Source organism: Delphinus delphis, chromosome 8 (genome assembly GCF_949987515.2).
Source record: "Delphinus delphis chromosome 8, mDelDel1.2, whole genome shotgun sequence".
In the NCBI taxonomy this organism is placed as follows: Eukaryota; Metazoa; Chordata; class Mammalia; order Artiodactyla; family Delphinidae; genus Delphinus; species Delphinus delphis.
Window position 1 is genome coordinate 99825470 of NC_082690.1, and position 25041 is coordinate 99850510.

At 38.5% G+C, this 25041-nt stretch overlaps 1 protein-coding gene across 1 annotated transcript; it reads left to right on the top strand.

Moving 5' to 3' along the window:
* OOSP3 (oocyte secreted protein family member 3) lies at positions 1–24517 on the top strand. The gene is made up of 6 exons (XM_060019709.1): positions 1–42; positions 8043–8139; positions 15456–15631; positions 17829–17893; positions 23805–23958; positions 24443–24517. Exons 1-6 carry the CDS (start codon positions 1–3, stop codon positions 24515–24517), a joined length of 609 nt encoding a protein of 202 aa, XP_059875692.1.
* The last annotated feature ends 524 nt before the right edge of the window (positions 24518–25041 follow it).

Genomic DNA, 25041 nt, shown 5'->3' on the forward strand with positions numbered 1-25041 from the left:
ATGTTGGTGGGAATGGAAATTGGTACAGTCATCATGAAAACGGTATGGCATTTTCTTAAGAAGTTAAAAACAGAACTATTTTTTGATTCAGCAATCTCAATTCTGGGCATATATCCAAAGGAAGTGAAATCTGTATTGTGATGGAACTCAGTTTCTGTTGCTTGTTTCTGAAGAAACCAACACTGAGAAACAAGTGTTGGGTAAAGGAAAAGTAGCTTTATTTTAAGGAAACCGACAACCTGGGGAGAAAGTGGACTACTGCCTGAAAGAACCAACTCCCAACTCTTCAAGTGTTAGCCAGGATTTATATAAGAAGGGAAGCAGGAAACGGCTGCAGGCTACTTGCTGGGGGTAGGCTGCTCTTCTGTTTTCGGAGATGTGTACACTAATCACGAAGTACCTTGCTGATGTTAGAACTTGAGTGTGGTCATTACATTGTCCAGATCAGCATATCTGTTCTATGGGTCAGTGGTCATATATTTCTGTAAAAACAAGAACAAAGGCAGAAACAGAGCAAAAAACTCAAAGTGAAACAGGAACCAGTCCACCAAACCCCTGAGCTTTAACTATTAACCATTCTTTGGTTGAAAAACAAGCACAGTTACAGTATCTCAGAGATATCTGTACTCCTACATTCTTAGCAGCGTTGTTGCCAACAGCCAGGATTACGGCATCAATCTAAGTGTCCGTCAACTGACGAATGGATAAAGAAAACGTGATATATATATATATATACAATGTGATATTATTCAGTCATGAGAAAGAAGGAAATCCTACTATTTGTGACTAAATGGATGGACCTTGAAGGCATTATGCTAAATGAAATAAATTAGAGAAAGACAAATACTGTATGATATCACTTATATGTGGCACCTAAAAAAAGTCGAAGTCATAGAAGCAGATGGTAGAATGGTGGTTGCCAGGGGTTGGGGATTGGGGGAAAAAGGGAAATGTTGGACAAAGGGTACAAACTTTCAGCTATAAGATGAATATATTCTGGGGACCTAATGTACAGCATAGTGCCTATAGTTAATAATACTGTATTGTATGCTTGAAATTTGCTAAGAGTAGATCTTATGTGTTCTCCCCCCACATACAAAAAAATGGTATTATGTGAGATGATGGAAATGTTAATTAGCTTGATTATGGTGATCATTTCATAATATATATGTATATCAAATCATCTTGTTGTTCACCTTAATATATATACAATTTTTGTCATTTATATCTCAATAAAGTTGGGAAAAAAGAGAATATATCACCTTAGCTATGGGCTTAATTATGACATCTTTTCCTCCATTTTTTTCCTCTGCTAATGCTGATATGTTGATCACTGATGGGTTTACCCTGTTGTCCATTACAGTCGACAGATCCGTTTATTGGTCACATTCTACTACCTCTAATTCATTCAGTCTGCATTACTTCCACAGTTTTCCAATCTAAGGGGGGGGAGGGATAAATTGGGAGTTAGGGATTGACATAGACACACTACTATATATAAAATAGATAACGAATAATGATCTACTGTATAGCACAGGAAACTCTGTTCAATACTCTGTAATGACCTATATGGGAAAAGAACCTAAAAAAAGACTGGATATATGTATATGTATAGCTGATTCACTTTGCTGTACACCTGAAACTAACACAACATTGTAAATCAACTATACTCCAATAAAAATGAGAAAAATAAAAAAATGTGTCATATTTTCCTAGTTATTATATCAGAAGCAATGTCCTGCAGCTAAAAACTGTTTTCTCATTTCTGGCTTAAAACTATTCTATTTAGACTTGAATACCCTCACCCTTTCGCTAAAACTGGTCTTATCGAGATCAAAAGTCACTTCCACACTGCTGCTTTCATTGTGAATTTAAAATTCTCATTTACCTCACCTGATGATTGATTGCTCTTTTCTTCTCAAATACTTACTTTACTTGGCTGGAACACCATCCTTTTATGGAGTTTTTTTTTTTTTTGCGGTACGCGGGCCTCTCACCGTTGTGGCCTCTCCCGTTGCGGAGCGCAGGCTCCGGACGCGCAGGCTCAGCGGCCATGGCTCACGGGCCCAGCCGCTCCGTGGCATGTGGGATCTTCCCGGACCGGGGCACGAACCCGTGTCCCCTGCATCGGCAGGCGGACTCTCAACCACTGCGCCACCAGGGAAGCCCTATGGAGTTTTTTTCCTGCCTTTCTGAGTGATCCTTTTTTCGTTTTCTCTTGCTGGTTCCTCGTAACGTGCCTGATTTTCTAAAGTTGTAATATTCTGGGGTTCAGTTCCTGGATCTCGTTAAATCTCAAGGCTTTATGTGACACCTGTATACTAACGTCTGTAAAATTTATATTTCCATACAGGAGATCTCCTTAATCCTGGACTTGACTTTGGGCTTGGTCATGCGACTTACTTGGGTCCATAGGAAGTTAGCAAATATGATGGAAGTGGAAGGTTGAAAGTTGCTTTTGCACTGCGTTCTGTTGTGTGAATCTGGAGACCCACCGTGTGTATGAACATGAGCTAGCCTGATGGAAGGGCCATATTGTGGAGAACTGAGACAGTCTAGCTGTCAGCCTGCCAACCCCCGCCAAGGAGTGAGGTGATTCTAGATCATTTTGCACTAGTTTAGCCACCAGGTGAATAAAATAACATGAATAACCCCAGGCAAAATTAATAGAATAACTATCCAGCTAAATCCAGCCTAAATTGATGACCCATAGATTTGTGAGAAAATGATTTTTAATCTACTAGGTTTTGGAGTGATTAGTTACACAGCAGTCGATAACTGACATGTGATACTTAGAATTTTTTCCAGTTATATAGTTCAAGCAATACTTTTGTAAGCTGACCATCTATTTCATTTCTAGCTACCTCATTATTCATTAGCTGATGTCTACCAGTCAAAACACTTCTATTGTCACTCTGGTTCTCTTACCAGTTATAGTAATTGCTCCAACCTTATCTTTGATGGTTAAGTAGTGTCATCTAATCTTGGCTAATTTAGGATCACATCAGACTGACTGAGATAATTTCAATGGTCAAGTCTCTCACTATCATTCTCATCCATTTCCCATCACTAGTTCATTTCTTAATGTCATAGTTAGGAGAGTATTCTCTGGACTTTCCCAAGGAAGAGAGAGGCTAGGCGAGTGGGTTGCACATGATATAAATTCTCTTCAACATTCCCATCTCCTTAAGCATTTGACAGTGCATTTCTGGCCTCTCATCCTTCCTAATGTAGGTCACTATTAAGTCCAGCTTTCAACCAAGTAAAATGTTGGGGTCACTTCCTATAGCTAAAGTTAGCACAATTCATAGTCTCTGATAACTGCATCTACATTAATATTTCTCATGATCCAACATTATATTGTTTTCTTTGATCTAATATGCCAAGAATCCAATTCCAAATATCTTTCCTAGGTTTCTGCAAATGTAAATTAGAAAGATCTCGTAATTATTTTTGTGTTTAAGCTGTCTCCTGTTGGATCAAACTTTGCACTTGTCTTCCTGGGGCATAGTGGGATCTAACCCTAGTGATGGTTCCAGAGACAATGAGTGGTCATAGGTCTAGGCTTTAAGGAGAACAGCCGTATCCTTGCAGGAAAACTGCCGCAAATTAGATTATTATAGGGTCTTTAAGCAAAGGAAGCCTAGGCTGTTCAGCCAGGATAGGAGAAGCTAATTCTTTTAACAAGAAAGTTTCAAATTGATTATATGATTAAGATTCTCAGGTCCTTTCAAGTATATTCAAAATACCTATCTTGATTCTTAGGGTCCCACTCCTTCCTAGTCAATGATCAAATCCTTACAACAGAGACTTTGGTGGGCTGTAAGCTATACTTGCATTATAATTCTGCAAGCTGTACAGTTAGCTCTTGGCATTAATTCTCAGCATCCTCTGGCCTGTGGGTATAAGAAATAATGACATCTTGTCAGGCTTGTATAGAAGTTCTCTGGTTTTCTGAACATAAGTCAAACAGAGAACTTAAGATCTTGAACTTAAAATTTTATTCCTGTAAGCTGGTCCATGACGTCAGAAGTAGCCATCTCACCCCATATTCTCCTAAATCATTCCTGTCGCTCTCACAGCCAACTGCAGAAGCTAACCGACCTTCAGAAATCTTGCCTTCAACTGGCTCATCATCGTAAGAAGCAACGGGTGGCAAATTAAGTAGTGTGATGCCACCACATGCCACAGATTATTAATATCTCATTTTCTGCTAATAACGAGGGGTTTTAGAAGAGCTGAAAGAGTAAATAGGAGAAGATGAGGCACCCCAGAGTTTAGCAACTGCAGACTGTCACTACCCTAGACTTGGAGGGGCCAACGGAAGCCATGGAACTGTGGAAGGTAGTGCTGCCTGGCAGGGGTACCCTCACTGGGGATGTCTCATGAGGAGAGATTAAGGGGGAGAAATACCCTAGATCCTCCTTTTCTCCCACCCTCCAATCTCCTGCCAGCGATGTCTACTCTGCTCTACCAGCACCAGTGAGGTTGGATACAGATTCATGATCAAACTATTGAGGCCCAGTAGGCTTCACCCAGGATCAAGTCTACCTAGCCACCTCAAACTGCAAAAGGGAAGGCCACAGTGCATGAAAAGTGCTTCCTTAAAATGGAAAAGGCATTACATTCTTACAATAAGGTATCCTGGGAGAGAGAGACCACATTCACCTACCATTTATTATAGTATGTTGTTATAATTGTTCTATTTTATTACTAGTTATTGTTCTTAATCTCTTATTGTGCCTAATTTATAAATTAAACTTTATTATAGCTATGTACGTATAGGGAAAACAGTATATATAGGGTTTGGTACTATCCTCTGTTTCAGGCATCCCTTGTGGTTAAGGGGAGCTGTACTTCCTCAGGGACACTCTCATAGCACCTCCAGACTTGGTTATGTTCCTCTGTTATCTACACCCTTGGCACTCTGTACTTTCCTTTGTAGCACATACGAGAAATTGCAATTAGTTATTTGCAGAATTATCAATATTTCTTAACTGTGTTTGTTTCCCTGCCAGACAGTGAGCTCCTCAAAGGCAAGGCTCAATCTTCCTTGTTCACCATTGTATCTCCTACTGCACCATGCAGAATGCCTGCTACATGAGAGGTTGTCAAATATTTGCTGAAAGGAACTGCCCCAGATGCTTAAACCAAATAATAAATTAATAACGTGTATTGGCCTATAATCACACTGCGATAAATGTTAGAAGTTTACATAGGAACAAACTAGAAAATAAAAGTAGATTGAGGAGGTTTCCAGCAAGACTGAGAGAGAATTCAGGATTTAAGCATCTAGGGTCTGGAGTCAAGGTCACCCAAGTATTAAGTACATTAGAGTCATCTATTATTCAGTATTTCTTTATCTAATCAGGTAAATGCACTATGAGATAATCTGTACTCCTTTTGTTTCGCCTCTGTACATGCTATTAAACACGACTTATGTAATTCCGTTTATTTGCTTGATTTACTAGAGGTGAACATTGAGGGGTGAACCAAGAAGTCTAGTAAAATCCAGGTCCTTCACGGTCATTGGCTGAGCTAGACAAGGTCCTAAGAGCTTCCAAGGAGGTCAGTAGATATGGCCCAGGACCAGCTACTCTGAGCTGAGCCCAAATGGCCCAGGTCCGTTCCTAACCAGCATATATGGGGACAGCAGCAAGGGTACAAGTGGAGGCACATGTTCCAGATATCTTATAAAACTTATAAATCAATCAAAGAAACTGTTAACCAAGATATGTTCTGACCTCCTATTTTGACGAACCAACTTTCATAATGAGATAGAAAGGCAGATTTTAATTTGGAATTTTCAGAGTCCTCAGAGTTCTGTGTTGGAACATTGCAATGTGGTGAGAGCCACCATCTATCTCCACTCCACTTATGGCCCACCCATAGCCTGTGGCCCAATTTCTCCTCTCTTCCCAATCCCACTCCAATCTGTGTTGTGAGGGGCCCCACACACACGGAGAGCATGGGTGTGGACACTACAAATGACGTGTCCAAGTTCTGGTCATATTTCTAGTAGGCAACTACCTTTTGGTCACCCACTGGGCCAAGGGGTACCCACACCAGGGAGGACAGACTCAGGGGAGAGACTCATGTGGGCCTTGGGTGTGAAATGAGGGCCATTTGGGTAGAAAATTCTGGAGGTTTGGGCTCTGGGTGGCTTGTCCTCTTGATCCAACACATCTTCTCCCCCAGGCGAAGGGCACAGTGGAGAAGGCCAGAGTGAAGCCCTCTAGAGCCTGAGTCGTGAGCAGAGGTCCTTCCTTCCCAGATCTGGAGGTGGTACAAAATGGCCTGGTGGCATGCTGATTTATCCCACCTCTTTTTTCCTATTATAATGTGTGGATGTCTAGAAGAAGCTACAGTTGGGAGGAGGGAAGTGCTGCCTCGTGTGAAGGTTTTTCTTCCCTCTTATGGAAAGGTTTTTGTTCAGGTTGCCGATTCTGGAATTAGGTCCAGTATCATGCTGGTTGGACTGGTCTGTTTTCTTTTAGATCATTCCAGATCCTCAAAAGAGCACAACTACTAGCACAAATAACATAAATGTGTTACATTTGTAAATGTATAATTTTATAAATTTATAAAACATTTGTTTTACATTTATAGCATTTATATTATATAGGTGTTGGAAATGCCAGGAGAATATATGAAGGGAAGTAGGATTTGGAATCCTACTTTTTTATTCCTCATTGGTGTATCAAAGATGACATTCATGGAGCAACCTCTAGTCACATCTAGTTTCTAATTTAATATTAAGATCTTACACTTCAAAGGACATAGAGGATTTATAACGTTGGTGGTTAAAAAAAAAAGGCTCCAATGTAAAACAGATGAAAATGAAATGGAAATCACTGAAGGAGAACTGGAGGCCTCCCTCCCTCCCTCCCTCATCAGTAGTCCTGAGGACCTCTGCTCCAGGTTTCTCAAAGTATGAGCCTCCACGAATCACCTGGGGCAATTGTTAAAAATGCAGATTCCTGGGCCTTGTCCCTCTGGTTTAGACTCTAGAAATGTACATTTTTTCAGAAGAACCTGCAGTGATTCAGATGTACTCTAAAGCTTTCAGCTACAATTAGATCCCATTGGACTGGAGTGGAACTAAGACATCTACATTTTTTTTTTTTTTTTTGCTGTATGTGGGCCTCTCACTGTTGTGGCCTCTCCCGTTGCAGAGCACAGGCTCCGGACGCACAGGCTCAGTGGCCGTGGCTCACGGGCCTAGCCGCTCCATGGCATGTGGGATCTTTCTGGACCGGGGCACGAACCCGTGTCCCCTGCATCGGCAGGCGGACTCTCAACCACTGCGCCACCAGGGAAGCCCGACATCTACATTTTTAAATAACCCTCCTGATAATTTTGATAATTAACCTCAAGTTTGTGAGCCATTGAACTATGTGGTTCTCTAAAGTAATATTATCTGAGTCAGTGGTTCTCAAAGTGTGGTCCTGGGACCGGCACATCAGCATCACCTGGAACTTTCAGAAACACATTCTTAGGCCCCATGGCAGCCTCGAATTAGAATCTGGGGCACAGCCTAGCAATCTGTGTTTTAACAAGCCCTGCAGGTGATTCTGATCCTGCTAAGGTTGGAAAACTACTGGCTTAAAATATCTCCCTAAATGTCATTCCCCAACAATTCAATAAACACATTGACACTCTGGAATTTCAGGAACTTCTTCTCCCAGGAACTTCAGAGGGCCTGGAGAAGTCACATTCTCAAAGGTTTGTGGTGGTACTTTCTTTGCATTCCTGATTTCTGTACTGGAGTGATCAGGAGAATGTCAAGTTTCAGGTGGTAGAAAGAAGTCTTTCTCTGAATATAAAACATGGTGGCTTTTATAAAGAGTTTAATTTCGTTCTTTGTGCTTTCCCTATTTTCCAGATATTAAGCAATTTGAATCAGCAAAAACAATCCATATTCCTGGAAAATAAAATCAATCAGCACAAAGTGACTTGTAAATGCAGTCAGCTGGGTGTGGCATTGGCTATAAAAGTATTCAAAACAGGCCAGGTGCTACCGATTTCCTGTGGTTTTCCAGGGTCTTTGGTTGGGAGCTGACATCGTGAAGGCTTCTGTGGGGTTCCGATCATCTTTACTTCTCTGCATAATTTCGGCGTTTTCTGAGGAAGAGTCAGGTACTAGAGCAGCCCTCATGTTTTGCTGAAGGTGTAGAGGTTGCTGGGTCTCTTGCTGTGTGCTGTTTTGAGTAGAAGTGATTTGCCATTTTATTTTCCTGACTTCTGTAGTGGTGTTGCTTCCTCTCGTTTGCCCTCTACCTCCGCACCCTCCCAAAGCAAGTGATTTATCTAGTTTATCCTCATGCTTGGGAGAAGAGCTATTTTTTTCTTAATTTTTGAATTTTATTTATTTACTTTTATACAGCAGGTTCTTATTAGTCATCAGTTTTATAAACATCAGTGTATACATGTCAATCCCAATCGGCCAATTCAGCCCACCCCCACCCCCACCCCCACCCACCGTGGCTTTCCCGCCTTGGCGTCCGTACCTTTGTTCTCTACATCTGTGTCTCAATTTCTGCCCTGCAAACCAGTTCATCTGTACCATTTTTCTAGGTTCCACATATATGTGTTAATATACGATATTTGTTTTTCTCTTTCTGACTTACTTCACTCTGTATGACAGTCTCTAGATCCATCCACGTCTCAACAAATGACCCAATTTCGTTCCTTTCTATGGCTGAGTAATATTCCATTGTATATATGTACCACATCTTTATCCATTCGTCTGTCGATGGGCATGTAGGTTGCTTCCATGACCTGGCTATTGTAAATAGTGCTGTAATGAACATTGGGGTGCATGTGTCTTTTTGAATTATGGTTTTCTCTGGGTATATGCCCAGTAATGGGATTGCTGGAACAGATGGTAATTCTATTTTTAGTTTTTTAAGGAACCTCCATACTGTTCTCCATAGTGGCTGTATCAATTTATATTGCCACCAAAAGTGGAAGAGGGTTCCCTTTACTGTACACCCTCTCCAGCATTTGTTGTTTGTAGATTTTCTGATGAAGCCCATTCTAACTGCTGTGAGGTGGTACCTCATTGTAGTTTTGATTTACATTTCTCTAATAATTAGTGATGTTGAGCAGCTTTTCGTGTGCTTCTTGGCCATCTGTATGTCTTCTTTGGAGAAATGTCTGTTTAGGTCTTCTGCCCATTTTTGGATTGGCTTCTTTGTTTCTTTAATATTGAGCTGCATGAACTATTTATATATTTGGATATTAATCCTTTGTCCATTGATTCATTGGCAAATATTTTCTCCCATTCTGAGGGTTGTCTTTTCGTCTTGTTTATGGTTTCCTTTGCTGTGCAAAAGCTTTGAAGTTTCATTAGGTCCCATTTGTTTATTTTTGTTTTTATTTCCATTACTCTAGGAGATAGATCAAAAAATATCTTGCTGTGATTTATGTCAGAGTGTTCTTCCTATGTTTTCCTTTAAGAGTTTAATAGTGCCTGGTCTTACACTTAGGTCTCTAATCCATTTTGAGTTTATTTTTGTGTATGGTGTTAGGGAGTGTTCTAATTTCATTCTTTTACATGTAGCTGTCCAGTTTTCCCAGCACCACTTATTGAAGAGACTGTCTTTTCTTCATTGTATATCCTTGCCTCCTTTGTCATAGATTAGTTGACCATAGGTGCGTGGGTTTATCTCTGGGCTTTCTATCCTGTTCAATTGATCTATATTTCTGTTTTTGTGCCAGTACCATCTTGTCTTGATTACTGTAGCTTTGTAGTGTAGTCTGAAGTCAGGGAGTCTGATTCCTCCAGCTCCATTTTGTTCCCTCAAGACTGCTTTGGCTATTCGGGGTCTTGTGTGTCTCCATACAAATTTTAAGATTTTCTGTTCTAGTTTTGTAAAAAATGCCATTGGTAATTTGATAAGGATTGCATTGAATCTGTAGATTGCTTTGGGTAGTATAGTCATTTTCACAATACTGATTCTTCCAATCCAAGAGCATGGTATATCTCTCCATCTCTTGGTATTATCTTTAATTTCTTTCATCAGTGTCTTATCGTTTTCTGCATACAGGTCTTTTGTCTCCCTAGGTAGGTTTATTCCTTGGTATTTTATTCTTTCTGTTGCAATGGTAAATGGGAGTGTTTCCTTAATTTCTTTTTCAGATTTTTCATCATTAGTGTATAGGAATGCAAGAGATTTCTGTGCATTAATTTTGTATCCTGGTACGTTACCAAATTCATTGATTAGCTCTAATAGTTTTCTGGTGGCATCTTTAGGATTCTTTATGTATGGTATCGTGTCATCTGCAAACAGTGACTGTTTTACTTCTTTTCCGATTTGTATTCCTTTTATTTCTTTTTTTTTTCTCTGATTGCCGTGGCTAGGACTTCCAAAACTATGTTGAATAATAGCGGTGAGAGTGGACATCCTTGTCTTACTCCTGATCTTAGAGGAAATGCTTTCAGTTTTTCACCATTGAGAATGATGTTTGCTGTGGGTTTGTTGTATATGGCCTTTATTATGTTGAGGTAGGTTCCCTCTATGCCCACTTTCTGGAGAGTTTTTATCATAAATGGTGTTGAATTTTGTCAAAAGCTTTTTCTGCATCTACTGAGAGGATCATATGGTTTTTCTTCTTCAATTTGTTAATATGGTGGATCACATTGATTGATTTGCGTATATTGAAGAATCCTTGCATCCTTGGGATAAATCCACTGGATCATGGTGTATTATCCTTTTAATGTGTTGTTGGATTCTGTTTGCTAGTATTTTGTTGAGGATTTTTGCATCTATATTCATCAGTGATATTGGTCTGTAATTTTCTTTTTTTGTAGTATCTTTGTCTGGTTTTGGTATAAGGGTAATGGTGGCCTCATAGAATGAGTTTGGAAGTGTTCCTTCTTCTGCAGTTTTTTGGAAGAGTTTGAGAATGATGGATGTTAGCTCTTCTCTAAATGTTTGATAGAATTCACCTGTGAAGCCATCTGGTCCTGGACTTTTGTTTACTGGAAGATTTTTCATCACAGTTTCAATTTCATTACTTGTGATTGGTCTCTTCATATTTTCTATTTCTTCCTGGTTCAGTCTTGGAAGGTTATACCTTGCTAAGCATTTGTCCATTTCTTCCAGGTTGTCCATTTTATTGGCATAGAGTTGCTTGTAGCAGTCTCTTAGGATGCTTTGTATTTCTGCGGTGTCTGTTGTAAGTTCTCCTTTTTCATTTCTGATTTTATTGATTTGAGTCTTCTCCCTCTTTTGCTTGATGAGTCTGGCTAATGGTTTATCAATTTTGGTTATCTTCTCAAAGAACCAGCTTTTAGTTTTATTGATCTTTGCTATTGTTTTCTTTGTTTCTGTTTCATTTATTTCTGCTCTGATCTTTATGATTTCTTCTGCTAATTTTGGGTTTTGTTTTTTCTTTCTCTAGTTCCTTTAGGTGTAAGCTTAGATTTTTTATTTGGGATTTTTTTCTTATTCTTGAGGTAGGATTGTATTTCTATAAACTTCCCTCTTAGAACTGCTTTTGCTGCATCCCATAGGTTTTGGATCATCGTATTTTCATTGTCATTTTTCTCTAGGTATTTTTTGATTTCCTCTTTGATATCTTCAGTGATCTGGGTTATTTAGTAACCTCCATGTGTTGGCCTCCATGTGTTTGTGTTTTTTACCTTCTTTTCCCTGTAATACATTTCTAATCTCATAGCGCTGTGGTCAGAATATATTTTTTATATGATTTCTATTTTCTTAAATTTACTGAGGCTTGATTTGTGACCCAAGATGTGATCTATCCTGGAGAATGTTCCGTGCGCACTTGAGAAGAAAGTGTAATCTGCTGTTTTTGGGTGGAATGTCCTATAAATATCAATGAAATCTATCTGGTCTATTGTGTCATTTAAAGCTTCTGTTTCCTTATTTATTTTCATTTTGGATGATCTGTCCATTGGGAAAAGTTGCCTTATGTATTGAGGTGCTCCTATGTTGGGTGCATATATATTTATAATTGTTATATCTTCTTCTTGGATTGATCCCTTGGTCATTATGTAGTGTCCTTCCTTGTCTCTTGTAACATTCTTTATTTTAAATTTATTTTATCTGATACGAGTATTGCTACTCCAGTTTTCTTTTGATTTCCATTTGCATGGAATATCTTTTTCCATCCCCTCACTTTCAGTCTGTATGTGTCCCTTGGTCTGAAGTGGGTCTCTTGTAGACTGCATATATATGGGTCTTGTTTTTGTATCCATTCAGCAAGCCTGTGTCTTTTGGTTGGAGCATTTAAACCATTCATGTTTAGAGTAATTATCTATATGTATTTCCTATGACCACTTTTTTAATTGTTTTGGGTTTGTTTTTGTATGTCCTTTTCTTCTCTTGTGTTTCCCACTTAGAGAAGTTCCTTTAGTATTTGTTGTACAGCTGGTTTGGTGGTGCTGAATTCTCTTAGCTTTTGCTTGTCTGTAAAGCTTTTGATTTCTCCATCAAATCTGAATTAGATCCTTGCCAGGTAGAGTAATCTTGGCTGTAGGTTCCTCCCTTTCATCACTTTAAGTATATCATGCCACACCCTTCTGGCTTGTAGAGTTTCTGCTGAGAAGTCAGCTGTTAACCTTATGGGAGTTCCCTTGTATGTTATTTGTCATTTTTCCCTAGCTGCTTTCAATAATTTTTCTTTGTCTTTAATATTTGCCAATTTGATTACTATGTGTCTCGGCATGTTTCTCCTTGGGTTTAACCTGTATGGGACTCACTGCACTTCCTGGACTTGGGTGGCTATTTCCTTTCCCATGTTAGAGAGTTTTCGACTATAATCTCTTCAAATATTTTCTTGGGTCCTTTCTCTCTCTCTTCTCCTTCTGGGACCCCTATAATGCGAATGTTGTTGTGTTTAATGTTGCCCCAGAGGTCTCTTAGGCTGTCTTCATTGCTTTTCATTCTTTTTTCTTTATTCTGTTCCGCAGCAGTGAATTCCAGCATTCTGTCTTCCAGGTCACTTATTCATTCTTCTGTGTCAGTTATTCTGCTATTGATTCCTTCTAGTGTAGTTTTCATTTCAGTTATTGTATTGTTCATCTCTGTTTGTTTGTTCTTTAATTCTTCTAGGTCTTTGTTACACATTTCTTGCATCTTCTCGATCTTTGTCTCCATTCTTTTTCTGAGGTCCTGGATCATCTTCACTATCATTATTCTGAATTCTTTTTCTGGAAGGTTGCCTATCTCCACTTCATTTAGTTGTTTTTCTGGGGTTTTATCTTGTTCCTTCATCTGGTACATAGCCCTCTGCTTTTTCATCTTGTCTATCTTTCTGTGAATGTGGTTTTTGTTCTGCAGGCTGCAGGATTGTAGTTCTTCTTGCTTCTGCTGTCTGCCCTCTGGTGGATGTCAAGAGCTATTTTTTATGTTTCCTTTTAGATGTAGGTATTTTCCACTGCACAGCTCTCCACCTCATTCACCCTGCCTTGGGGAAAAGATTTCCCTGCTTGAAGTTTCAGCTTTCTTTTCCATGTCCCATTCTGATCTACTCATTATCCAGCCCCCTATCTCTGGTCATCCCCTGTCCCCTTGTTTTTATTTATTTAAAAATTTTTATTGGAGTATAGTTGATTTACAATGTTGTGTTTGTTTCAGGTGTACAGCAAAGTGCATCAGTTATACATATACATGTATCCACTCTTTTTTAGATTCTTTTCCCATATAGTTTATTACAGAGTATTGAGTAGTGTTCCTTGTGGTATACAGCAGGTCCTTATTATCTAGTTTATATATAGTAGTGTGTGTATGTCAATCCCAATCTCCCAATTTATCCCCCCCAGCCCCTTACCCCCTGGTAACCATAAATTTGTTTTCTACATCTGTAACTCTATTTGAGTGTTTGTGAGTTACTTCTAAATCGAGGCGTGGAAACAAAGATCTTCATTTCTCTCTCCTCATTTATTTTTCCTAAGTCATAAAGTTATCTTTTATATCTGCTTAAAAATCTTTTATACTATTTTAAAGGTTACTTTCCATTTAATCAGTTATTATAAAATATTGGCTACATTCCCTGTGTTGTTTAATACAATCTTGAGCTTACTTTACACCCAATAGTTTATACCTCCCACTCTCCCACCCCTATAATGCACCCACCCCCAGTAACCGCTAGTTTGTTCTTTACCTGTGAGTCTGCTTCTTTTTGTTATATTCACTAGTTTGTTATATTTTTAGATTCCACATATAAGTGATATCATACAGTGTTTATCTTTCTCTGTCTGACTTATTTCAGTTAGCATAATGTCCTCCAAGTCCATCCATGTTGCTGCAAATGGCAAGATTTCATTCTTTTTTATGGCTGAGTAGTATTCCATTGTATATATGTATATGTGTGTACACACACAGACACACACACCATGTCTGTTGATGGACATTTAGGTTGCTTCCATGACTTGGCAATTGTAAATAATGCTGCTATGAACATTGGGGTCCATGTATCTTTTTGAGTTAGTGGGATTTTTTTCTTTTCTTTTTTTTTTTTGGTAATATCTGTTGTTTTATTTGCATCCCACTTACTTTGTCCATGTGTCAGACCTGTGGCTTACTTTACAGTCATTGTTCCTCACCTAAACTCTGTATCGCTTTCTTTATTAAAAAAGTCACTAGATAAGTTTACTTTCTATGTAGTACTTTAAACATTTTTTTATTTCTAGTATTTCCTTATCATGAAAATATAGTGATGGATAGCTTTATTTGTAAGAATGCCTTTACATCTCTATCTAAAAACTTCCTTAGGATATATTCCTTGTAGTAGAATTAATGAGGGCCCACGGCTGTGGATGATTCGATTTCACAGTCAGACTCACCAGACGCCAGTAGGCTTTAATCTAAGACTATCTTCATTTTGCTTTATAGAAGGATACAGGGCAGGAGACACAGCAGGTACAGATCTTCATTACATTGGCAGAACCATATATTGCTCGAATATATGGTTTCCTTTGTCTCTTCACCCACAAAAGGTGTGTTTGGCTGCTTTAGAGGAGGGCCAGAGGCTACAGAGAAGCTGCTGTTTTCGTGTCCCACCCATCATTTACACTGGTTTTGTCATGTAGACCCAAGGCCATCATACCAGCTTGAGGCTGCTCCAGTCTGGGGCCAATCCCACACAGCAAGTGAAGCAGAGATAGCATCCCACATTTAGCTTAAGTCTGTAGTTTTTAAGGAAATGGCACTGGGTGAAGGAGACGGAGGATGTCTCCAGATAAGCCTGCAAGTCTGACCTGAGGTTAATTTTCACTCACAACTGTTATGACTTTATCTGAACAATCACACTGCATCTGTCAAGGGTGTTCTAAGGGGTATATATACATATACATATACATATACATAGATAAATATATATATGTATCTATATATATATTTTAATAAGAAGCTCACATTTTCTTTCAGTGTCCTCTAGGACAAAAATTTCTATCTGAATCTTTCTTTTTTGGATTCTTTCAACAGTGTCCATAGGGTGTACTTCTACATTCTGGGCTGTTGTTCCACTGACTCTCCTTGGTCAAGGCCGCCTCTTGCATTCTGATGAAGTGTCTCTGAGAACTGGCTGTCCTGTCACCAGCCTAACTGAGAAGGGGTATGAGTTTAATTATCTTGTCATTGAGTGTGGGATTCAGAAAGAGGTAAGAGCTGTGACCATTTCACAATAACAAACTACGCCCCCCATCTTACCTTGCAGTGGCTGCTGTGCTTAGCTGGTGCAAGATGGGTAGAATCAAGGTCAAAGCCAAAGGTGAAGAACCTGCTCATTTTTATGACACTCGAGTTTGATACTTTTAGAATAGAAAGACCAATGGGACCCAGGAATTGGCCTTGAAAAGCTCATGGCCCATTGGGGAGAATACATTGCCCTATATTTTACTATGACTTTTCAACCACTCATACATCTTTGGTCCTTAGATCTCCTAAAGTCTAGAAACACTGAAAAGAACGTATCATTCCCAGTTTTCATGTTAAGTAACTGAGGCTAAAAAGGCTAACAATTTACCCCAAGTCATGGAGCTGTCCAACAGAGGAAGGACTGAAGCTTAGATACTGGTAAATTGAGATTTACATCCTTCTTTGGAAGAAGGAGGCAATGGAAAATTGTGGATTGCAGTGTTTGTCAGAGATAGAAAGCACTAGGGGGATTCAGAAGGAGACATCTGAGAATGTTTGACGAGAGGTGAATTTGCTAGTACTTTGATAATTTTTACATCTCTGTCTGTGAATGAGTTTGGTCTATAATTGCCCTTTCAAATATACTCCTTGGAGTTATTGGCTAAGGTTGTAATTTTTTGATCCTTGGTGGTAAAACCTCCTCTATTTTTCATTTTTCTTTGTGGTTATATAGCTAGAGTGAAGTCAAGTCTAGGTAACTTGTCTAAGGTAATAGAACTAAGGAGCGGGAGAGCGGGAATGAACCTGGATTTTCTGACAGGAACTTTCAGGCAATTCAACATTGACCTTTGGTGGAGGAAGAAAAAGTGGACTTTGCACTTAACATGCAGTGGTTTTACAACATGAACTAAAAAAATATGTATGTAGAGAAACATTATATGGAGAATAACTCAACTATCTATTGAGAGGTGTGTGGTTTGTGAGTGATATAAACAATTCCAGTTTCCTTCAGTTTACTACTTTACATCCAGAAAACTTACTAATTCAACTTCTTTTTTGAAGTACGCATATTTCTAATTCCTTTCGCCTTCATGTACCTTTCTCATATTTCAAAGCATGACTTATTATGGGCATAAGGGAAAAACAACAAAGGCTAAAAGATTGATAGCATGGCTTTACAAAGTTTATAGAATTAAATAAGAGGTAGTAAGAGCGATGCACAGAGATCAACTACAATGTTATTACAGGGACAGAAAACTATGAAATGAAACAATCCATCAGAACTACAGATTTCTTTAAAGGTTATTTTCTTAGGGCATGGAAACCATTTTTAAAGTTTTCAGTATTACAAGACCCTTTTGAAATTATACTTGAAGGATAGATTTGTATGTGTGGAACAATTTGGTTTATGGTTTTGAAAATTCTCAAGTTCCAGGACTGGGTGGAGGGGTGGGGGAGGGGGATTTTGATTTAACACCTTACCAAGTCAGATTCTTTGAACAAGTTATATGGTACAAAGGATCTCTTCCTTGGTGGCTTCATTTCTTTCTCAGGTTTACTTTTATTTATTATGAAGATTTTCCATCAAAGGGTAGCATCTAGAATTCCATTAGTTAGCATTAAAAAAAAAGAGCAGGGCTTTATCACTTGGTTTAACTACCCGTCATGGAGTAGGGAAGAATAGTTTATTTAAAAAATTTAAAAGTGTACAATATAGTGGTTTTAGTATATTTACAAAGATGTACAATCATCTTCACTATGTAATTCCAGAGTATTTTAATCACCCCCAAAAGGCACCTCATATCCATTAGCAGTCACTCCCCGGTCTGCTTTCCCCCAGCTCCTGGAAACCACTAATCTAACTTCTCTTTCTATAAATTAGCATATTCTCGACATTGCATATAAATGGAACCATGTAATGTGTAGCCTTCTGTGACTGAATTCTTTCACTTAGCATGTATTCAAAATTTATCCATATTGTATATATCAATACTTAATTCCTTTTCATTGCTGAATAATAGTTCATTGTATGGATATACCACACGTGGGTTGTTTCCACTTTCTGGCTATTATGAATAGTGCTGCTATGCACATTTGTGCACAAGTTTTGAATTATCTTGGGTAAATATGTAGAAGTTAAATTGCGGGGTCACGTGGTAATGCTACATTTTTGAGGAACTGCCAGACTTTCCCAAAGTGACTGTTGCATTTTACATGCAGTGTATGAGGGTCCAATTTTTCCGCATCCTTGCCAATACTTGCTATTTTCTGTCTTTTGGATTCTGGTAACCTCAAGGGGTGTGAAATGGTATCATTGTAGTTTTGATTTGCATTTCCCTGGTGATTAATGATATTGCGTATCTTTTAATGTACTTATTGGATGAATTTCTTTTCTTTTTAAAAATTTTTATCGAGGTATAATTGACATATAACATTACATTAGTTTCAGGTGTACAACATAATGATTCAATATTTATATATATATTACAAAATGATCACCATGATAAGTCTAGTTAATATGCATCACCACACGTAGCTTCAAACTTTCATTTTTTTGTGATGAGAACTTTCAAGATATACTTAAAAGTATACTGAAAATATGCAATACAGTATTATTAACTAGAGTCACTATGTTGTACATTACATCTCCATCACTTATTGATTTTGTAACCGGAAGTTTGTACCTTTTGACCCTCTTCACCCATTTTGCCCACCCCCAATCCCTGCCTCTGGTAATCACCAGTCTGGCCAGTCTGTTCTCTGTGTGAGCTTGGAATTTTTTGTTTGTTTTTGCTTTTTAAGTATGTTATGTATACTTTCCATATATAAGTGAGATCATGCAGTATTTGTCTTTCTCTATCTGACTTATCTCACTTAGCATAATGCCCTCAAGGTCCATCCATGTTGTCGTGAATGGTGAGATTTTATTTTTTATCCTGGAATAATATTCCATTTGTGTGTGTGTGTGTGTGTGTGTGTGTGTGTGTGTGTGTATGTGTGTGTATATATTTTCTTTATCTATTCATTCATCAGTAGACACTTAGGTTGTTTCCATGTCTTGGCTATTGTAAACAATGCTACACTGAACATGGGGGTGCAGACATTTTTTCGAATTGGTGTTTTCATTTTCTTCATATAAGTACCCAGAAGTGGAATTTCTGGATCATATGGTAATTCTATTTTTAATTTTTTTTGAGGAACTTCCATACTGATTTCCATAGTGGTTGCACCAATTTACATTCCCACCAACAGTGCACAATTGTTCCCTTTTCTTCACATCCTCACTGACACTTGTTATTTCTTGCCATTTTTTTAAATTTAAAAAATTTTTTTAATTTTTTATTTCTTGCCTTTTTGATAATAGCCATTTTAACAGGTGTGAGATGATATCTCATTGTGGTTTTGATTTGCATTTCCCTGATGATTGAGCATTTTTTCATGTACTTGGTGGCCACCTGCATGTTGTCTTTGGAAAAATGTCTATTCAGATCTTCTGCCTGTTTTTAAAAATTGGATTTTTTTATTGAATTGTATGAGTTCTTTACATATTTTGGATATTAACCCCTAATAAGATATATGATTTACAAATACTTTCTCCCATTCAGTAGGTTGCCTTTTAATTTTATTGATGACTTCCTTTGCTGTGCAGAAGTTTTTTAGTTTGATGTAGTTCACTTGTTTATTCTTACTTTTGTTGCCTTTGCTTTTGGAGTCAGATCCAAAACAAAACAAAAAAAACATTGCCAAGACCAGTGTCAAGAAATATATTGCCTATGTTTTCCTCTAGGAGTTTTATGGTTTCAGATCTTATGTTCAAGTCTTTGATCCACTTTGGGTCAATTTTTATATGTGGTGTAATATAGTGGTCCAGGTTCATTCTTTTGCATATGGCTGTCCAGTTTTCCCAATACTATTTATTGAAGAGACTCTACTTTCCCTAATGTGTATTCTTGGCTTGTCATAAATTAATTGACTATAATATGTAATAGTTTACTTCTGGGCTCTCCCTATTGTTTTCCATTTGTCTATGTGTCATTTTTCTAGTATTTTATTAAGGAATTTCATATCTACATTCATACAGTATATCGGTCTGTAGTTCTTTTTGTGATGTCTGGTTTTGGTATCAGGGTAATACTGGCTTCATAGAATGAGTTGAGCAGTTTTGTCCTCGTCTATTTCTTGGGAGAGTTTGTGAAGCATTGGTATTAATTCTTTAAATGTTTGGTAGAATTCACCAGTGAAGCCATGTAGGCTTGGATTTTTTCTCTGTGGGTAGTGTTTAATTATTAATTCAATCTGCTTACTTGATCTAGGTCTATTCAAATTGAGCATATTTTGAGTTAAGTCAAATTAAGACCAGGATTTCAGGAAAACTTCCACAGAGCTCCAGTAATGACAGTTCTCTGGGGATGGGATTTTAGGGAGCCCCAGACTGTTCTGTGTTCTTTGGGTTCTGCTAGGCTGTTGGTTTTCATGGCTACTATGGAGCTGGGGAGATAGGAATTGGCATAGGACAACTTAGAATGTCACAGAGCTCATTGTTCTTACTGCGATTCCACCGTTAGTCTTGAATACATGCTCCTTGGATGGTTGCAAGCCTTAGGTTAATTTCTAGAATTGTGAGAAAGTTAAATTTGACAGTTTCTGCCAGTTTTTTTGTCTTTTATTTTTTAGAAAAGTGAATTTTTGTGTTTTTTTATTTTAATTGAAATATAATTGATTTACAGTGTTGTTAGTTTCTGATGTACAGCAAAGGGATTCCGTTTTATATATATATATATATATATATATATATATATTCTTTTCAGATTCTTTTCCATTGTAGTTATTACAAGATATTGAATCTAGTTCCCTGTACTATACAGCTGGACCTTGTTGTTTATCCATTTTGCATATGGTAGTTTGTGTCTGCTAATCCCAAACTCCTAATTTACCCATTACCCCACCTTTTCCCACTCTGGCAACCATAAATTTGTTTTTTATGTCTGTGGGTCTATTTATGTTTTGTAAATAAGTTCATCTGTATCATTTTGTAAACTTCACACATTAAGTGATACCATATATTTGTCTTTCTCTGTCTGACTTACTTCACTTAGTATGATAATCCCTAGGTCTATCCATGTTGCTGTAAATGGCAATGCTTCATTCTTTTTTATGGCTGAGTAATATTCCACTGTGTGTATATACCCCATCTTCTTTATCCATTCATCTGTTGATGGACATTTAGGTTGCTTCCATGTCTTGGCTACTGTAAACAGTGCTGCTATGAACATTGGGGTGCATGTATCTTTTTGAATTAGAGTCTTCTCTGGACATAAGCCTAGGAGTGGGAATCCTGGATGATATGGTAACTCTATTTTTAGTTTTTAAAGGAACCTCCATACTGTTCTCCGTAGTGGCTGCACCAATTTACATTCCCACCAACAGTGTAGGGAGGGTTCCCTTTTGGAGAAGTGAATTTTTGGTGATCTTTATTCTGCTATACTGGAACTTACTATTGAATACATTTTTAATTAATAAGAGAAATAAGGAGCACACAGTATCCATTTTCCATACTTTATATACAATTGATAGAATTTTTTTTTTTTTTTTTTTGTGGTACGTGGGCCTCTCACTGTTGTGGCCTCTCCCGCTGCGGAGCACAGGCTCCAGACGCACAGGCTCATGGGCCCAGCTGCTCTGCGGCATGTGGGATCTTCCCAGACCGGGGCACGAACCCGTGTCCCCTGCATCGGCAGGCAGACTCTCAACCACTGTGCCATCAGGGAAGCCCCAGTTAATAGAATTTTGACTGAAATAACACATTTAATAGCAACACGTTACTGAATGTTATATGCCTATGAAATGTCCTTGGAAATATTTTATTTACATGAGAATATTTATTGTATAAATTAACAGGTTGAAAAATGGTAATCCAGTATGACAATTTAAACATGAGTAACAGCAAAAGTATACACCTAAATGTGTTTACAGAGGTTGTCCCTGTGTTAGGATTATGGAAATTTTTATTTTGCCATAACACAGTGTTTTTGAATGTCTCCCCAATAAGCACGTAGTCAGAAGACACAAAACTCCAATCATGGCTTTACATAAAAGTGCTTCTCTGTAATCTTTCTAGCACTGTGGTAATGTTGGAAGCCAAATCTCCCGAGTAAAATTATTAAGTAGAAGCTGTAGCCTTTGTTTCTAGCCTGGCCATTCGTCATTTCAATTTCACAATTTCAGTCTCCAGAAATGCTAACTGGTGGCACCGATGGTCCAAAGCCTGAGCTGGAATTTTCTTAGTGGTCTTTGTGGAAACAGTCTCTTCAGAATCCATGGGAAGAGACTTTAATGTAAAGATCTTACATCTTGAATTGATCTGTTTCTTGTTCCAATTTCATTAAAACTTCTGTGTGAGATGGTATACTTCAATTAAAAAGGTCTTTTTTGGGCTTCCCTGGTGGCGCAGTGGTTGAGAGTCTGCCTGCCTCCCTCTTGCATCTCCCTCCCACCCTCCCTACCCCACCCCTCTAGGTGGTCACAAAGCACTGAAGCTGATCTCCCTGTGCTATAAACATTTTACTTTTAACAAGTAGTTCATAGAAAGTAAAATGAGAACCAGCTGGCCTGTGACACGCACCTGAAAACAATACACCTTAAAGGAATTTTTCCAGTGACCTCTTTCTGCATTATGTTACAACAGAGAACTGATTAAGAAATCACTCCCCTGGAGAAAACCTAATGGGACAAAAAAGACCTTTTTTTTTTTTTTTTGCGGTACGCGGGCCTCTCACTGTTGTGGCCTCTCCCGTCGCGGAGCACAGGCTCGGGACGCTCAGGCTCAGCGGCCATGGCTCACGGGCCCAGCCGCTCCGCAGCATGTGGGATCTTCCCGGACCGGGGCACGAGCCCGTGTCCCCTGCATCGGCAGGTGGACTTTCAACCACTGCGCCACCAGGGAAGCCCTCATTGTCCACTCTTTAAGGCCAAACATTTAGAAGAAATTAAATCCTGACTTCAGTTTATAATTCTCTATTCTATACAAGACCTAATGTTTTCCAATTTTGGTAACTTAGATAAATCCTGTACACCCGAATGCACATAATTGGATTGAAAAAGGTTTTTTTCTAAAAGGGAATTCGGGTGCTTGTTTAATATAGATACCATGACCCTATGGCTTTTGGGAAAAAGTCCTCAACTTTTTTTGTTGTTTTTTTTTGCGGTACGCGGGCCTCTCACTGCTGCGGCCTCTCCCGTTGCGGAGCACAGGCTGCAGACGCGCAGGCTCAGCGGCCATGGCTCATGGGCCCAGCCACTCCGCAGCATGTGGGATCTTCCCGGACCGGGGCACGAACCCGTGTCCCCTGCATCGGCAGGCAGACTCTCAACCACTGCGCCACCAGGTAGGCCCCCCCTAAACTTTTTTTTTTTATATTTTAAGGATCAATGAAATAACCCTTTTACTGTTCTGGTATTTTATGAGTGGAAAATTTAAAAGATCTAGGACTCTTACTTTATGCTAGTGAGAGCTGTCTTTGGATAACTTCTTCATAAGGCTATCAGAGCTAACATTCTCTATATTGGGGAATAGATTCTTCAATAGCGGGTCATTGGGAGGCGGAGGTGGAATTCTTAATAGTGTTATTCCCACTCCCCCTCCCCCCAAATCAACGTTGTCACAAATGTCAAATTTTCATTCTTTTTTATGCCTAATATTCCATTGTATATATATACCACATCTTCTTTGTCCATTCATCTGTTGATGGGTGGACTCTGCAAAATACAACAAACATAAAACAGACTCACGAAGACAGAGAACAAACTAGTGGTTACCAAAGGGCAGGGAGTGGGAGGAGGGGCAACATAGGTGAAGGGGATTAAGAGGTACAAACTACAAGGTATAATATAAGTTACGAGAATATAATGTGCAGCACAGGGAAACAGTCAATATTTCATAACAACTTTTTATGGAGTATAATCTAGAAAAATATGCAATTTTTAATAGATTGTACACCTAAAACTAATATAATATTGTAAGTCAACTACACTTCAATAAAATTTTTAAAAAATCCAGTAGGGGCAGCATGGTGGTGGTCTTGAACCTATGACTATTAAAGTAGGGTGGACAGCAATGAATCAAGCCAAAATGAGACTCGATGGTTTATTTTTAAATGTAACCCGACGTGCAGATTTTCTCTTCTTTAAAACTTGTAGCTCACCATTTTTGGATGCCACTCCAAGCACTATCAACAACAATCTTACAAAGTTCAAAAATGATATTCCCTCTACCAGTTCTTGTTCTTCCTGGAACTTAACCAACCCTTACCTGTTTGAATTGCCTTGGATTCCATACTTGCAACACTCCTCGGTGAGGATCCTTAGAACAGGCAGCAGGTGCTGGGGTTGATATAAGGAAAGAAAAAGCCCAAAGCTCTGCTAATTAGTGTTTTTGTTTTTGTTTTTCGGTTTTTGTTTTAAATGCTGTCTACGTGATGTCTTACATTAATTACAATCATGTTTAGGAAAAAAATGCTATTTCCATGTGTTTATATATGTTCTGGTCTTATTGATAAATCTTCCCTCACCCCAGTTATCATGTCAGATTCATTAAATCTCCAGTCTGGTTTAAACATAATCTGATAAGCAAACCATTCACTTTAAATAGCTTTTACTGGGATAAAAATCGTCAAGTGTCTCAATCTCCTCAACCATTCCCTCTGACGACCAGCACATAGTAGATGCTCAATATTCAGTGGTCAGAGTGTTAGTCAGTGTGTTCTCTGTACTGAGTGTGTCAGCAACTACACTGCAGCTGTTTATTAACTCCCTGTCTTTTTATTCTGCTGGCAAAGCCATCCCATCAGTCACTTCCACTTAAAATGCCTCATTCTTTAGTTCATGAGAGTGCAAATGTGGTTCTGTTCTAGATTATTCTGTGGCAATCTTGATAACTCTGTTACGATAGCATTCTTTAATTTTAAAACCCATCAATATAGATTTTGGAACTTTTCTGTGCCACGTCCTGAGAGGTCATCTAGAAGTTAGGGTTCAGGTAGTGCCTAATGCTTTATATGTTTTAAAAAAGTGTTTCTTATAAATAAGTGGCAATGTAGCCGTTGCATATTCTCTTATGATAAGATATATATAAATATATAATTTTTATGGAGAGATGATTCTACAAATAAAACATGCTGTGTCTTTGTGGCTATACTTCTTGATGTCTGAATAATTAACCTCAAAACAGGGCCTAAGCTGGGAGGCTGGTGTGGAAGGGTCATTGTCACCCACACAGCTGTTAGTAGCATTCAGTAAACCACGGACAGAGGTACTGGTAGTTTGTCTGGTAACGCATTCAAATTCTTTTAGTTTGACTTCTTATGGTGAGCGAAGATGAAGCTGGAAAAGACAGAGTTGATAAAGAACTTTCAGAAAGGTGCGTGGTTCCACCTGT